General features: G+C 36.8%; 1 protein-coding gene across 1 annotated transcript in view; it reads right to left on the bottom strand.

Annotated features, from left to right (window-relative positions):
* The window catches only part of DNAH17 (dynein axonemal heavy chain 17), a 167,789-nt gene extending 150,422 nt beyond the window's left edge, over positions 1–17,367 (bottom strand). The window contains exons 1-9 of the mRNA XM_074225035.1: positions 17,181–17,367; positions 11,778–12,277; positions 10,665–10,858; positions 8,895–9,087; positions 7,766–7,865; positions 6,810–6,895; positions 6,461–6,586; positions 4,137–4,289; positions 3,949–4,038 (exon numbers count right to left, since the gene is read on the bottom strand). Coding sequence (XP_074081136.1) covers positions 3,949–4,038; positions 4,137–4,289; positions 6,461–6,586; positions 6,810–6,895; positions 7,766–7,865; positions 8,895–9,087; positions 10,665–10,858; positions 11,778–12,131 — 1,296 coding nt within the window. The 5' untranslated portion in view covers positions 12,132–12,277; positions 17,181–17,367. The remainder of the gene's footprint in view (positions 1–3,948; positions 4,039–4,136; positions 4,290–6,460; positions 6,587–6,809; positions 6,896–7,765; positions 7,866–8,894; positions 9,088–10,664; positions 10,859–11,777; positions 12,278–17,180) is intronic.
* Positions 17,368–17,685: the final 318 nt, after the last annotated feature.

Below are 17,685 nucleotides of genomic sequence, written 5' to 3'. Positions count from 1 at the left end.
CAAATAACATTACTTATTCAGTGTTATACTAATCAAACTACCAAATAACTATTTTATAGACCTAGAAAAAAATAGTAACAAAATTCATCTGGAGCAACAAAAGATCAAGGGAACTGATAAAAAAATATGCAAAGGAAGGTGGCCTAATTCTACCAAATCTAAAACTGTACTATAAAGCAGCAGTCATCAAAACTGACTGGTTCGGGCAGCTAGGTGGTGCAGTGGATAGAGCACCGGCCCTGAGTTCAAATCCAGCCTCAGACACTTAATTATTATCTAGCTGTGTGGCCTTGGGCAAGCCACTTAACCCCGTTTGCCTTGCAAAAACCTAAAAAAAAAACGAAAATAAAAAAGAAATTGACAAATGAACCAATGTATTAGGATTGGTGCAAAAGAAACAAAAATAAAATTACAAAAGAAAATGACTATAGTAATCTATTATTTGACAAACCCAAAGATATTATCTTCTGAGATAAGAACTCACTAATCGACAAAAATTGTTGGGAAAACTGAAAAATAGTATGACAAAAACTAGGCATGGACTCACATCTCACACCCTATAACAAAATAAAGTCAAAATAGTGTACAGGATTTAGACATAAAGAGTGGTACCATAGCCCAATTATAGACTAAGAAATGGAAAGGGGAGAAATTTATGACCGAACAAGAAATAGAGTACATTATAAAATGTAGAATAGATGATTTTAACTATATTAAATTAAAAATGCTGCCAAGATCAGAAGGAAAACAGAAAACTTGGAAAGCAATTTTTATAGTTAGAGGTTTTGATAAATGGCTCACTTCTAAAATATATAAGGATTTGAATCAAAATTTTAAGGTTATCAGTCATTCCCCAGTTGATAAATGATCAAAGAATATGAACAGGTAGTTTTCAAATGAAGAAATTAAAGCTATATATATATATATATATATATATATATATATATATATATATATATATAAAATCATATAAAAATGCTCCAAATCATTATTGATTAGAGAAATGCAAATTAAAACAACTATGAGGTACCACCTCAGGTCAGATTGGCTAAGATGACAAAAAAGAAAAATAATCAATGTTGGAGAGATTGTGGAAGGATTGGGACATTAATATAGAGTTGGAAACTAATCCACCCATTCTGGAGAATAATATGGAACTATACCCAAAGAACAATAAAACTCATCATACACTTTGACAACAATACCAATACTAGGCCTATGTACAGAAGAAATCATAAAAAATGGGAAAAGCCCCACATGTTCAAAAATATTTGTAGCAACTCTTTTTGTAGTGGCAAAGAATTGGAAATTGAGGGGATGCCCACCAATTGGGGAACAGCTGAGCAAGTTATGGTAAATAAATGTTATGGAGTACTATTGTTCTCTAAGAAACCATGAATGGGGGTGGCTAGGTGGCGCAGTGGATAGAGCACCGGCCCTGGAGTCAGGAGTACCTGGGTTCAAATCTGGTCTCAGACACTTAATCATTACCTAGCTGTGTGGCCTTGGGCAAGCCACTTAACCCCATTTGCCTTGTAAGAACCTAAAAAAAAAAAAAAAAAACCATGTATGTTGGATTCTAATAATAAAAATGTTGGACCTTAATTCTTTTTTTAAAATTTTTATTTATTTAAGGCAATAGGGGTCAAGTGACTTGCCCAAGGCCACACAGCTACATAATGATTAAGTGTCTGAAGTTGGATTTGAACCCAGGTACTCCTGACTCCAGGACCGGTGTTCTATCCACTGAGCCACCTAGCCACCCCCCTGTCTCTCATTCTTAAAGAACAACATGATGATCTTAAGGGAGGTGATGCCATAACAAGCACATTAATTGGATTTGAGTGAGGAGGTGCTGTGCTAAGTCACCAGCCTCACTTTCTCCTCTGGAATCATCTGAGTTGAGTGGCCAGATATAAATCAGGACCACTGCAGAAGGTCCTGGATTCTAGGCAATCAGGTTTAAGTGAATTCCCCAAGATCACACAGCTAGTAAGTGTCTGAGGCTGTATTCAAACTCCTGTTCTCCTAACTCTGAAATCAGTGCCCTACCCACTATGCCATCTGGGTTGAACTCTAGAGAAGTATGGAAAGAAATACAGGAATTGGGGCGGCTAGGCGGCACAGTGGATAGAGCACTGGCCTTGGAGTCAGGAGTACCTGAGTTCAAATCCGGTCTCAGACATTTAATAACTACCTAGCTGTGTGGCCTTGGGCAAGCCACTTAACCCCACTGCCTTGAAAAAAAAAATCTAAAAAAATAAAAAATAAAAAAAAATACAGGAACTGATGCTGAGAGAGCAGAAACAAGAGGACATTGTCCACATTATCAATAACATTGTGAACTGATCAACTAGAATGTATGCAGCTCCTCAGGTCAGAGAGCTAGGCCAACCCTGGGAGACCTGTTATGGACAGAGTAATCCACATCCAGACAAAAAACAAACAAAAAAAATCCCAGAGAATCTGAATGAACACTATGTTCCTTTTAAAAAAATTCTCTTATGCTTTTCATTCCTATCCCTTAGTTTTCTTTCTTTCCCCCTTAGTCCAAATTCATGATGCACAAAATGACTAGTATGTAAATATGTTAAACACAAATGTACATGTACAACATTCACTAGATTGTTTGCCATTGGTGGGGGGAAGGGAAGGTGGAAGAAAATTAGGTAACTTATAAATATGCAAGAATTGAATGTTGAAAACCTTTCATAACATGTAATTAGAAAAATAAAATATCAATTAAAAAGAAATGTTAAGTGCTTCAAAGATGCTATCAGTCAAATATCAAAGAGTCTTTGAGAAAATGAATTCTCAGGAAAGTATTGAATAGGAGTAAGGGGACTTGGGAATGTTGAAATATAATAAGGTTCTCAAAACTATATTCCTGGTAAAAAGATTGATTTTTTTAGAGATTATTCAGACATCACATATCAGAAGTTAGAAATTAAGACTCCTGGGTATCTCTTCTCTATGTTAATTACAAACTCAGGAGGACAGTGATCATGATACAGGGAGACTTGTTCTTTTAAGAAGGGACAAGAGAACAGATAGTATTGCATAAGGATAATAGTCTTTGACAAGCATTTGGACAACTTAATATTGTGCACCTTTTATGGTCAGGTCACAAAAGAGGTTAATATTCCCTATTCTTGGTTTTTTGTCCTTTTTTGCAAGGCAATGGGGTTAAGTGACTTGCCCAAGGTCACATACCTAGGTAATTATTAAGTGTATGAGGTCACATTTGAACTCAGGTCCTCCTGACTCTAGGACTAGCGCTCCATCCACTGCACCACCTAGCTGCCCCTATTCTTGGTTTTTTTTGCATAAAAGTTCCACTCATTGCCAGTTTGAGTGTGATCGTTGCCGTTAATGGCCACCACCTATAGGTTAAAAGTAAGATAGATCTTAGAGAAAAAAAATTTTAAACGTCTAACATATATTTTTGTCATTTTGTTTTAACCCTATATTTCAAGGCTTTTATACTTTTAGGGTTCACAGGAACTAAAAAGTGGAAGATAGAGATTTATGTGAGAACACAGCATAGTATGGATCCTGTCTTCAAATTCTAGTTCTTACCATTTACAAAGTCACTTTACCTGACTTGGCTTCAACTTGTTCATGGTAACACAGTTTTTAGACATTTGGACCCAGAGTTTCTGACTCCAATTCAGAGTTCTTTCTATTCTTTTCCCAATCTTATAAAGCATAAGTTTGTGGTAGTTAGGAACCACCTTTTCACCTTTTTTCTTACCACCATGCAAAGCGGGGCTTTCTTCTGTGAAAGGACATGATGGCCTCCTAAGTTTCTAAGTTAAAACATCCTAAAGATGTTGGGGACAGAATTGTAAAAGATGCAAAGGACTTTAAGGGTGCAGAAAAAGACCAAATTGAAATCAGTGGTGCTAAAGGAAGGCTTAGCTAGAGTAAGCCAAGTTTTACTTTTACCTCTACTGTCTGGACTCTGTTGAAAAATAAATTCATTCTGGAAAATGCAAGAGTGGATGGGAATTCCCACAGAACTGGTTCTTTGCCATTCTAAAAGACAGAAGAAAAAACTGATGTCAACTTCAAACACTGAAATCATGAGGGGCCATGTAAACATGGACATAACTGCTCTCCTAATTGGCAAGTACCTTAAAGAAACGAGGCATATTAGCACAGCAATAATCATAGGTCTGGTAGATCTCCTTTAAAATATTCACCGATTCTGAGATTCCAACCAACACTTCTTCTATTTCACCTTGTAATCCCTTCAGCACATCTTCAGGGCTCAGATAATTTCGTGTCTAGGAAAAAAGAGATTCTAATAACCTTACAAGCCACTTACACAATGACATTATTTTACCATGTTTATCTATTCTCTTGTTCTCCTCTTTCCTTGTCTACAACTTCATTGCAATTCTATTGGTCAGCACTTCTGATTAGTTATAAGGAATTATTTGGGGGAGGGACTCACAATTCCCTGGAGAAAATTGCTTAGGTTGATCCTTCTGGCAAATAAGAATGATAGATATTTGGGAATAAACAATAAACCAATAAATTATATATAAGTTCTGGTCCTTTCCATTAAGTTACGGTACTTTCTGCTTATCACAATCCATCACCAACCTCTGCAATGTATAGGTTGTGGCAAATGTATTGTATTGGAATGATCTTTGAGATAGGCATCCTCCCACAGATTGTCAAATTCTTCAGCAGTACTCTCCCTCTGTCTCTTTTTGATGACTTTATGTGAGTCTTTTTTGTTTGCTTTTATTTTTATTTTATTTTTATTTTTTCCAATTACATATGGAGTTTTCTACATTCACTTTTTCTAAGATTTTGAGTTCTACATTTTTCTCCCTCTCTCCCTTCCCTTTCCCCTTCCCTTGACATTGAGTACTCTGATATAGGTTATACATATAACAACTATGTTAAACATATTTCCATATTAGTGATGTGAAAGAAGACTCAGAATGAAAGGGGAAAAAAACATGAGAACAAAAAAAAATACAACAAATTTTAAATAGTGAAAATAGTATTCTTTGAATTGGAAATTAAGGGGATGCCCATCAATCTGGGGAAATGGCTGAACAAGCTATGGTATATGAATGTTATGGAGAACTATTCTATAAGAAATCATGAGTGGTTGGACTTCAGAAAAGTATGGAAAGAATTACATAAACTGATGCTAAGTGAAGGAAGTAGAGTCAAGAGAACATTGTATATATTAACAACATTATTGTGAGTTGATCAACTAGGATGCATACAGCCCCTCTTAGCAGTTCAGAGATCAAGGACAACCCTGAGAGACAATGCTATAATCAATGCCATCCATATCCAGAACAAAAAATACCCACAGAATCTTAAAGCCATACTATGTTCACTTTTTAAAAACTTCTTTTGTGATTTTCCATTCTATATCATGGTTTTCTTTCTTTCCCCTTAGTCCTAATTCTTTTTACATAAAATGACTAATATGTTAAATATGTTAAACAAAATGTTTATGTACAACTTTTATCAGACTGTTCTCTGCCATAGGGAGGGGGTCAGGGAAGGGAGAGTGGGAGAAAAATGTGTTACTTATAAATTTACAAATGGATGAAAAACTACCATAGCATGTAATTGGAAAAACAAAATATTAGAAAAAAAAGAAAATAGTATGCTATGACCTGCATTCAGACTCCAGAGCTCTTTCTCTGGATGTGGATGATATTTTCCTGGTGATTTGGATTTTATAACAATATCTAAAAAGTTTATGAACCTTCAAGTGAAATTTGAAGCATTGGAAGGTGTTTGGCTTCATTCTAAGGAAGAAAAAAAGGTAATCCAAAATTCGGAATATAAAAAAGAAAATGAAAGAAAGAAAGAAAAAAGGGGATTCAAATGTAGAAGCAAATTGGTCCAGGTTACAGTTGGATAATTTCTGTAGAACAGGTTCACATCTTAGTAACTCTAGGTCACTGAGCAATTTCTTTAAAGTTTCCTCCACATTCAACTCAACTCAATAAGCACACATGTTTTTTTAAGAGCCTACTACAAGGCAGGTATTGTGCCTAGTACTAAGGTTACGAAGAAAATTTAACAGTTCCTGATCTTAATGAACTTTCATTCTACTTAGGGAAACGTGCAGAGCAATTCAAATACAAAATACACAAAAGAAATGTGGGGGTTGGTTGGGATGGTACTGGTCTAAATAGGAAGGGTACTTTGTTAATAAAAAAAAAAAAGCAACTCTAGAAAGAACAATGGAAAGTAGGGTAGAGTAGGATAGGGGCAAGTCCATTAAAGAGAGAGACACATCCCTAGAGACTGAGAGAAATGATTATTGCCTAAGTCAAATCCCTAAAACCTTCAGAAAGATCCTTTTGAATTGCTGAGGATAGTTTGAGGAAAAGGGAAATGAGGCAGGGACTTAGGGACCTTTACAGGAATATTGCATTTACAAGAATAATGTCTGATGGATCTTGGAAATTACCATTTCAATGAACTGGTTGAAAATCTCCTGCAAAATGACTATGATCCTCGATGGGGTGTTGTAGTATTCAGAATTGGACCATATGAAGCAGATGGTAAAAAACACCTTGCAAATATAGGGAGACAGCTGCAAAGTAACAATCAATGTACCCATTAAATCCACTAAGAAATAAGAAACAGCAAATAGTTTTCCTCTCTTGGAAGCTATTGACTTTTTAATTTTTAATCCCAATGCCTCATTAAATTGAGCAAACTTCTGGTATATGCATAACCCCTCCCCTTGACCTACATGGAACACCCAAACAGAAGTTGCCATCTATCCCTGTTATTATTTCATTTTCAAAGAATACCGAAGAGTAGTCAGCCTGTTCCATTTCATCCAATGAAATACGTAGGGGTTTTAGGTAGAGTTCAACATCTGAAGCTTCCTTCAGTCCTGTGTACAACAAGCATTTTTTAAATTACATATACTATATATATATATATATATATACACACACATATATATATGAATACATTTATGCACACATATATATAATTTTCCGCCTATTACAAGTTGAAATAATTTTTCAATATGTATTTTTTCTAAGTTTGAATTCCAAATTCTATCCCTCCTTCCTTCCTTCCCCCACCCTGAGACAGCAAGCAGATATAGGTTATACATATGCAAAATCATGTAAAACATTTCCATGTTAGTCATTTAACTAGCATTAATTGAAGGCAAACATATATATAGATATCTATTTCTAACAATCAGATATAGTAATGAATCTATAGATAGAAATATCTATCTTCTCCATAAAAGAGAGCAAGCAAACAGACCAGAGAAAAACCCAGGGTTCCAGGGGGTTATCTGCTAAAGGCAAAACTATAATTATTAGCTAGGAGTGAATGGGGCAGTTCCTGAGGGTACCAGCATGAGAAAGAGAAGGGGAGGACCAAGTATGTTTCCTCACCAACCCTGAACCCTTTTCTCAAGGTTCTCTACTGGTCTCTGCTACCATTCAGAGCTCATTTTCTATGGCATCTCCCCCTTGAACACATCTTCACCTCATTACAATTTGTCCTGGGGCGAAGGTCAGACTGAGACCTTTCCTAGAATGACTGCACCTTCTGTTGCCATAGCTCACAACTATCCTCGACCCCTCCTCTCTAGGGAGGTAAACATTTTAATTTTAGTTCTAGAAGGAGGTGATTCCAAGTTTTCACAGTCCTAAAATCCTTTCAGAAAGGATTCTGAAATTTGAGTTGGAGTATATATATATATATTTGATAGACCCTTGAAATGGATGAATTCTGAGATTACCTTCATTGACATCTGAACAAACATTCTCCAGTGCAGGCCAGTAGCAACTCTTTGCCTCCTTCAAAATTTCCACTATTTTATTCACTTTAGGCCTGCTCAGCTAAGGAGGAAAATATAACAACACATGAACATTTTAACATTAGAACAGTAGGTAGGGTAGGGCAAATGGGGTTTTGTTTCGGAGCATGGGCATACAGAGAATGTGGTTTTGCTGCTGGGATTTTTGGGGACACCAATTTAAGACAGAATTTGGGGTAAAGGAGAAATCAAGGGCCACTGAAAAGATGAAGGAATTCAAGCGCTCTGGGATGTTAAAACTGCTCAGGATTTATTATAGCAAATTATTACAAATATATAGGTTAAAATTCCTGAAAAGCAGTAACCACTAAGAATAGATGAGAGAGAGCCCAGAAGGTCAGGAGCTTCTAAAAACCCTTCTGTGGGCAAGGGCACTTGGGGAGTGATCTTACACCTTGGGCCAGGTAGCTTCCAATGGCAAACTATGTATTGGTCCTTCCTGTCCCAAGGTGCTTGACCCCCAAGTTCAACATGTCATTTCCTATCATGCCAGCATCTCCAGCCAAAGTTAGGTGAAGGGGAAAATGGGAGACAAGATAAAAAGAACAGGGTCAAGGGGAGACAGGATACAATCAACCGGGGTCAGTTTACCTCTCAGGAGCAAATAGCCTTCCACAATTCACAAGATTTTAACAGCATTAAAAGCTTACCAATTTTGTTTCTGCTACATTCATAATTCTCTACATCATTTGCACTTTCAGTCCTTCAGCAGCATAGAAATAATTGAGCTTAATACCTAATTAAGGATTAGTTAAAAGAAGGCACCAGACAGCAATTTCTATTCTATAGGACTTCTAGCAGTCTTCCAGAGACCTGGGTCTCTACCACCCCTCTTTATCTCCTCACCTGAATTGCAGGCCTACTTTGTGTTGTTTTCCCCAAGGGCAAAAATGATCAATTATGACTTTGTTCAACAAAGGAAGTATGTGCCCCCACTCTCTAGTATTAGATTCCCAAGGCTTTTCTTCTTGGGAAGGAAAAAATAACTGACAAATATAATTTAGAGTCTTGCTGTGAGTCTTCATCACAGCAAGAAGATACCACACCATACCTGCTCATGAATATACTTTAGATTCATCAGTCTGGTAGTCCAAAACTCAAATTCTACATGAGGCAAGGGGTTCAATCCATCTAGTAGAGGTTGAGCTGAGTCTTTACTCAAAACATCCCTGATTTGGTGAGACCAGTCTATGATTATGGTTTCGATAGCATGCAATAATGCGTTGTCCAGTGCTGGTGGGAGTCTGAAAGCCAGAGACAGTTGTATTATAAAGTTACTCACCTGATAAAGTCATCACATGTGTTCAGCTATCCTCAGGGAAGACTTGGTCCTGTTTTCCTTGCTCCTTTTGGGGACTGTTGAAATAACTTTTCCCTAAAAGGCACATCCTCTCTCACTTCCAGTCAATTTGATAAAAAAAAAATGCTTAAAGCAGGTAATACTTGCTAGGCTTCTGGGTAACCATGTGAGTCAGCCTTAGAGGGAGGAACATCTGACTTCAAGTCTCATATCTGACACATTCTAGGACCCACAAAGTCTCAATACAAATTTATTTATTTAGTAGTACACATACTGTATTCCCCCCTCCCCCCTAAAGGTAGGGACCATTTAAGTTTTGTTTGAATACCTAAATCAAAATCATATAGTATGCATTTAATCAATGCTTATTGAATCAAACTGAAATGGAAGTGAATGGAGATATCAACAAGCCTTTGCTTCTAGCAAATTACTAGGAAATGTGGAAGTTGTAAGGTGTAATGTTCTGAATAGTTTAAATCAATGAATATATTAATAAATATAAAATAGATCCACTTTATTAGCAGTAGAACTTCACATTAATCAACTTAAGAATTAAAAAAAAATTTTTTCAGCATGACAACCAATCTTTAGGTCAATTCAATTCAGTTCTTTTAAATTAGTTCTCAAGCCCAATTGACTTTTTTGAATATTATTTTTTTCAATTAAATGCAAAAGACAGTTTTCAACATTCCTCTTTTTGTAAGCTTTTGAGTTCCACATTTTTCTGCATCCCTCTCCCCTCCCTGTAACAGTGAATAATCTGATATAGGCTATACATGTATAATCATCCTTGAAATATCTCTTAAATTGCTTAATTTTTCAGTGTATTTATAGCTTAGAAGCACAAATGCTACAAATCAGGGCTTAAGTTACTGCTTTATTGATTATCTAAACCAGAGAGTATTGGAGAAAATGCTAATAATAATATAGATTAAACTTAAAAGTATATCATATATAGTTGTTTTTCCTGTGTGAGAACTGGTTGTTAAAAATTTATCAGCACTCCATAAAATAGAACTAAGTTCATAATGTCCCTTTACAGTGTGTGTGTTTCATTTACAAAATCTATGCTTAGATCAGGAAGAGAGAATGGGGTTATGTAAACTGTGGAGACTAGGAGTTTTCTAATTTAAATTTTATTAAGAGATTTAGGAACCCAGGTTGACTACAAGCTCAGGAATGTATCAGACTTCCCCCTTCTATCTTTAGTCAGCTTCAAAACTAAAAGCAAATATATTGGAGAAAAAAATTGATCAAAGCATTACAGATTTAGAGGTAGAAGGTGTCTTAGGGATCATCTAGTGCAACTGTAAATGGGAAATTGAGGCTTTAAACAGCTAAAGTGAACTTGCCAAGGGTCACACAGCTCATAAATTTGAACTCAGATCTTCCTCACTGCAAGTCCAGCTTTCTATCCATTGTACCACACTGCCTCACCCACAGCTTGAGGGAATATAATTATTTTCTTCAGGTCTTTAGTCTAAAATAAATAAATCAGATCTCAACTAAACCTGGTCTTACCTTTCCATAGATTCTACGGAACCATCCAAACTCTCCAGGTGCTCTGGAATGGGAAGCAAAGTTTTTCCTTTGATTTTTCCTCCCATCACAAACATTTCATTCTTCAGTCTATGAGCTTGTCGGACTATATCTTCTGAGACCACTTGGGGCCAGCCACTCAGGTTTTCTCTTTCAGTGAACAGAGAATAAATAATCTGGAAAGACACATTTTTAAATTTTCATTTTCTGCCTACACCAATTCAGGGAAATGAGATCAGCTAAATGAGATGGAAATTTCCTACATAATCACTAACTTGGCTAAAATAGCTGGGTTTCTATTTCTTAACTAAATAGAATTCTGTGGGAAATGCTGCCCATCCATTGAAGGAAGCAGATCAGGATAGTTCCTTGATGAAAATAACTGGTTGGTCTGTTCAGAGATGCCAATGCCTCAACTTCAGTGGTTGGTCACCAGAATAATACCATGAAAGTGAAAATCCAATTCAGGAAAACCTTTACTAAGTGCTTCTGCAGGAACCACTTGCAAGGCATTGAAAGATACAATGATTTTTAAAGTTACACATTCCCAATTATCAAGGAGAGGACATTCTCATAAAAGACAATATGGCTATGAGAGTATTATGTAATAAGTAGGTAATGGATAAGATATAATAAGAGTAAAGGAGAGATGCAGACAAAATGTTCTAGGGAAATTTGAGGAGGAAAATAACACTTTGAGATTTAGGCCCATGCAAAAACAGTGTAGGCTCCATAGTCAAAGTTATGCAGTGACAAGATGTATTTTGTTAGCTTTGGGGATGTCACTGTCCTAACTCAGAATATTTAATTTTCATAATGTTTATAATGACAATAATAATAGTTATCATGTCTAAACAACCCTTGAACAACCCAGAAAGTGGAATACAAAGGGAAGAGGAGAAAGGAATATGATGTCAAGTCTATAATCTTGTCAAGGAATAGATAAAGGTATTGAAAGAGAACAAAAAGTGGGTTTGGTGGTGATTTTGCCTTCAAATTTACCAGAAAACCAACTATTAAGTGACAGGCAAATATTGATTGATTAAAGAATGGATTCTTAAAACTTTCTACTGTTACTCATTTGAAAGGACTTACCTCTTCTACTATAGCAATAAGTTGTTCCACAGGTGTATGACTTATATCTCCATAGAGAAGGAGCGTCTGGTAGTTTAGCTTGTGGACAGTGTCATGACTTTTCTTTACAAAATAAATCCCTTTGCTCTTGAGGGCAGATGGAAAGCCAAGATAGGGAACGATCAGTCCTGTTTGATTGATGGTGAACACCAAGACTAATGGGTCTAGTTTTTCAAAGAATTCTATCAGCAAATTCAAATACTCCTCAGTCCCCAGCATCTTGAACCACTTGTCTGTTTTGAATCTTAAGGATAGAGTACTATAAGCTTCCAAATGCATCACCCTTGGGTCAGTGGGAGGGTTTTGCATTGCCATCTTGATTTGCTTTTATTAAGTTCTTCCTGAAATAATCAATGGACCAAGGATTCTAGCAAACAGCACAGAAGCTACTTATTGATTTTTGATTCTCTCTGAATCAGTGATTTCATTTGAACTTTTTTATTCATTTGAAGCTCATTTTCCTGTATGAAAAAGTAAAAATAGAAATGTCATTTTTGAGTCTGTATTTCTTTTTGGAAGTGGTAGGACATGAATGTGACTGAAGATACTGACATACAGTAATATTACTTGTTCAAAGGTATGGACACAGTTTGGGGCCTAGTTTTAAATTGCTTTACAGAGCAATTAAATCAGTTCATAGCTCCAGATGTTTATTAAAAAACATGTTTTCCCATAACTTCTCTTGAATTTGTCCCTTTCCTTTTTTGTCATTTTAACTAATCTGATCATGCCTCAGAATTGTCTAAATCTGAATTTCTTTTTATTAAAGATTTTATTTATTTTGAGTTTTACAATTTTTTCCCCTAATCTTACTTCCCTCCCCCCCACCCCCCACAGAAGGCAATTTGTTAGTCTTTACATTGTTTCCATGGTATACATTGTTCCAAATTGAGTGTGATGAGAGAGAAATCATATCCTTAAGGAAGAAAGGTAAAGTATAAGAGATAGTAGGAGCAGACAATAAGATATCAGGTTTTTTTCCCCTAAATTTAAGGTAATAATCCTTGGTCTTTGTTCAAACTCCATAGTTGCTTCTCTGGATACAGATGGTATTCGCCATTGCAGACAGCCCCAAATTGTCCCTGATTGTTGCACTGATGGAATGAGCGAGTCCATCAAGGTTGATCATCGCCCCCATGTTGCTGTTAGGGTGTACAGTTTTTTTCTGGTTCTGCTCATCTCACTCAGCATCAGCTCATGCAAATCCCTCCAGGCTTCCCTGAATTCCCATCCCTCCTGGTTTCTAATAGAACAATAGTGTTCTATGACATACATATACCACAGTTTGCTAAGCCATTCCCCAGTTGAAGGACATTTACTTGATTTCCAATTCTTTGCCACCACAAACAGGGCTGCTATGAATATTTTTGTACAAGTGATGTTTTTACCCTTTTTCATCATCTCTTCAGGGTATAGACCCAGTAGTGGTATTGCTGGGTCAAATGGTATGCACATTTTTGTTGCCCTTTGGGCATAGTTCCAAATTTCTCTCCAGAAAGGTTGGATGAGTTCACAGCTCCACCAACAGTGTAATAGTATCCCAGATTTTGCACAACCCTTCCAACAATGATCATTATCCTTTCTGGTCATATTGGCCAGTCTGAGAGGTGTGAGGTGGTACCTCAGAGAAGCTTTAATTTGCATTTCTCTAATAAGTAATTTAAATCTGCATTTCTCTATCAGAAATATAGAACATTTCTTCAAAGGCTATTACTTGCTTGAATTTCTCTCTCTAAAACTGCCTATTCATATATTACATTTATTATGCACTGGGCACTATGCTAAGAGCTAAAGATATAAATTCAAGCAAAAAGAAAAACAATTGCTTCTTTTGAGAAGCTGGCAGGAATAGGAGATGGGAAGATAAATACTGATGATTTTGACTGTTATCTTTTTCTGAGTTTGTATTTTGATCTTCCTTGTTTCTAAGGTCAGAATTTTTCTCTGTTGTTTTCTCATTTTCTCAGTTTATTTCTTGACTTTTAACTCTTTGTTAAAGTAGGGTTCTGCTTCAAGGGTGGAGGGGGTCCTAAGCTTCAGGAGTTTTGTGCAGCTCTTTCAAGGTGGTATGATCCAAGATGAGGTGTTTACAACTTTCCTGTTCTATGCTCTGGTCTGTGAGTGACCACAAGCACTTTTTTTTCACCCTGGAACTGTGACTGGGGTCCCAGATCCCCTCCAGTCACGTGCTCTGGTGTGCTAGTATTCTTCCTCACCTTAAGACTGTGAACTAGAGTCTAGCACTCAGTGCCAGTAAAGGGTCCTCTCTAATCTCCTTTTGAATAGTTTTTTGAATCCCTTACTGTCTGTGGGCTGAGGAGAGGGCAGCTTAGTCAACCATGAAGGGAAGGGGAGCACACTTAGAAGAGGGGCTCAAATTGATGGTAGGAGAGATACCCTAACCCCTCAGGGGTTATCCCCTGAGGAAGAGAAGACTAGACTATTGGGCCAAAACTAAGTATGTTGATTAGAGAAGTGTCACGAAGGGAGAAATTGAGGGGTTCTAGCCACATAAGGGTAGGAGTTAGACAACAAGGGAGTAACAGCCCCCTGCATGCTATCCAAGAACTTTATAACCTTGAAGCATCATGGAATATTCTAGCTATGGAGCCTTTGTAACAGTTTATGGGTAACAACAAAATTAAAATTCCTTGGTGACAGTACATAAGTATTACTGTGCACCAGCTTGCAATGTTGCCCATTCATTCCTCAAACACTATTATATAATGCATTATTAAGTTCACACTTGTCTTAATGATTTCAGGGTTTATTTTGGCTGGGGTGCTACAATTTCTTGCCACCTGCTAGTGAAGTTCAAATGCTGGTACCCTAGATGAACCCCTTCAACTCCTCCCTCCCTCCCTCAAACATTTTGTTTTTGATTTTTTGGTTTTTTTGTAAAGCAAACGGGGTTAAGTGGCTTGCCCAAGGCCACACAGCTAGGTAATTATTAAGTGTCTGAGACTGGATTTGAACCCAGGTACTCCTGACTCCAGGGCCGGTGCTTTATCCACTACGCCACCTAGCCACCCTCCTTCAAACATTTTGAATAAGCCCCCAAAACATAGCCTATGGATTATGTTTCTAAGAAAAGGAAGGAAGGAAAGCTTTTACCATTTAAGTTGTAGAGGCTTTGATTCATGATACTCTCTATGGATTGTTTGCTCCTACCCAGAAGTATCTTTGGAAATGTCAGAATCTATTTTATGTCTCTCAAAACCCCATGCTTCTGCAAGTAACAGAAGGTACCAAATACTTGAAATGCTGTTCAGCCTTTGAAGAGGACCAAAGTCATCACTGGGTGATGTCTTGACTTGCACATGAACTGGATTTAAGTGAGCCAGAGTTAAGTCCTGAGCCTCACTCTCAGAGTCATCAAAGTCCAGTGGTAAGACAAAAGTCAAGACAACTGGTATGGCTCAGGAAGCAGTAGATGACCTTGGTGTCTTTGATGTCAGACCAATCTCTAAGCACTCCACAGAACCTGCTTTAGCTGCCTTCATGATCATTGGAACAAATCTTTCTCATCTGGTGATTCTGATGGAAGAAGTCTTCATATGCTTGGGGGTTGGCATCCCCCTAACTCACTGATGGGTTTAAGACCTGTGGGTTACCTGGTTTAGCCTGTCTGCCAAGATAGTTTTACTGGAGTGAGGATGCTACACATGCTACAGCTTCTTGGAACCACAAGTGAATAGTGAAGGACAGAACACTGGGTTTGCAATCAGGAAGACATCTTCATGAATTCAAATCTAGCCTCAGATAATTATCACTAAAATTGTTTAGGTTTGTTAAAAGAAATATTAAAAACAAAGGAGAGTCCAGTTTCCTAAAACAGTTAGCAAGATATCAAATATAGTCTCGACTTTCCAATAAGCTCCATGTTCCACCCAATCTGCCTTAGAACTTCTTAGTTCCTATGAACATATAGCATCAACTAACCAGTCAAATTTCTGTATCATGTATAGCCTATATTAGATTACTCTCTATCAAGGGGAGTGAGGGAGGGAAGGGAAGGAGGGAGAAATACGTGGAACTCAAAATCTTACCAAAAATGAATGCTGAAAATTATCTTTGCATAACAAATAAATAAAACATAAATAAAATACATAAATACATAAACATAAATAAACTACTTTTAAAAAAATTTCTGTATCACCAGCTAGTCAACTAACACTCATTAAGTACTACATATTCAAGAACTGGGCTAAAAACTGGGGAAATAAAGACAAGCAAAACATAGCCACTATTGTCAAGGAGCTCACAGTCTAATGGAGAAGACAATTATGTACAAATTAAATATATATATAATATTTGTATATACAGAATAAATTGTTGGTAGTTTCAAAAGGAAGCTACTCTGACTAAGGAAGCCAAGAAAAGCAGAAGCTGGGGCTTTAGCTGAGACTTAAAGCACACTCATGGATCCCAGGAGTCATTTCAATATTTCAATGCCTGCTCATCACTACCATCACAGTCATTTTTCAACATGATTCTGTACAGTTCTGTTGATTCAGAGGTACTTTATTATTCTGTCAGCAACACACTCAACTTTCCTAATTGCTACCCCTTGATTGATAACGGCAAACTTTTTCTATTCCACTGTAGCTTTTCCCCTCCTTTTTTGTGAAGACTCCTTAGACCTATGACATTATGGAATTAGCTATCTTCATAAAAGACTTCACTTTTTTCTTATTGGTGCATGTCTGCTACAATACTTTAGTAGCTAGTTCATTGATAAGGAGTTAGTAATAACCTTCACTTAATAAGATCCTAGAAAATTGAGAAATATTATTAAGTCATATCAAGAAAAGTAGTCTTTTTTTAATTGTGATTTAATTGTGACTATAAAACTCCTCCAACACTATCTCTGGCTGAGACTGGGAACTCTCGTTTTTGATAATCTGCTGGATTAGGTGGACCCCAAGTAGCATTAAAATCAGATTAAGATATGACTTCAAGTAATTAGTGGAAGAAAAACTTTCAGACTTCTTCAGTGCATGAAAAATGGGTTACCATAAGGGTGGATTTCTGAGGGTAGCCAGAATCCATATGCACAAATGCACAAAAGCATTGGATCATCTGAAAAAGAAAAACGCATTCTTTTGAACTGCATCTGGGGAAAGGAACCTTAAGATTTCACAAAGAAGGGCCCTCCTCCTTTGAGGTTTTGATTTTCTTATCTGTGAAATGAGGAATTGGACTAAGTCCTCTTCCATCTTTCACACTGCAGGGGCCAGAACCATCCTAGGGCTCCTGGGTCCTAGATTCCCAACATCAATCCTTTCTCCTAATTGTTCCATTAGCTCCACCACCTCATCATTGTCCCCCCTGCCCTTGTAATCACATTAAAAAGGCACTCACCAGTCCTGGCAACTTGATCAAGCAAATTGCAGGGGTATATTATCTGATGGACAGACTCTTTTCTGTAATAGGTTTAGAAAATAACGAGTTCTTTGTCTGTGTTCTCTCCCCCACCCCTCTCTCTCTCTCTCCTTTTCTCTGCTTTTTCACCTTTTCCTTTAGCTTAGAAAGTACTAACTGCCACAGAACTTTCAGAGACTTTTCAATTTGGAACCTAGAGGGAATGTTATTAGAACTTTTTCCTTAGCAACCCATGAAAATAGCAACACCACCACCAAAGTTTTTAAAAAGTCAGTTGCTGACACTAAGTGGGGTGAGGACAGAGATAGAGTAGATATAATATTATAAATTATCATAAAATAACATATATTTGTTTCTTAAATACATGAATAAATTTTATGGATTTTTTCTTAAAACAGTGGTTACATATTTAATTTCCAAATTATGTTTTCCATATATACCTTGATGGATCTATGATTTTATTAATATGAGTACTTCTTTGTAA

The sequence above is a fragment of the Macrotis lagotis genome, chromosome 2 (genome assembly GCF_037893015.1).
Source record: "Macrotis lagotis isolate mMagLag1 chromosome 2, bilby.v1.9.chrom.fasta, whole genome shotgun sequence".
NCBI lineage: Eukaryota > Metazoa > Chordata > Mammalia > Peramelemorphia > Peramelidae > Macrotis > Macrotis lagotis.
This window is presented reverse-complemented; position numbering and strand designations above follow the sequence as displayed.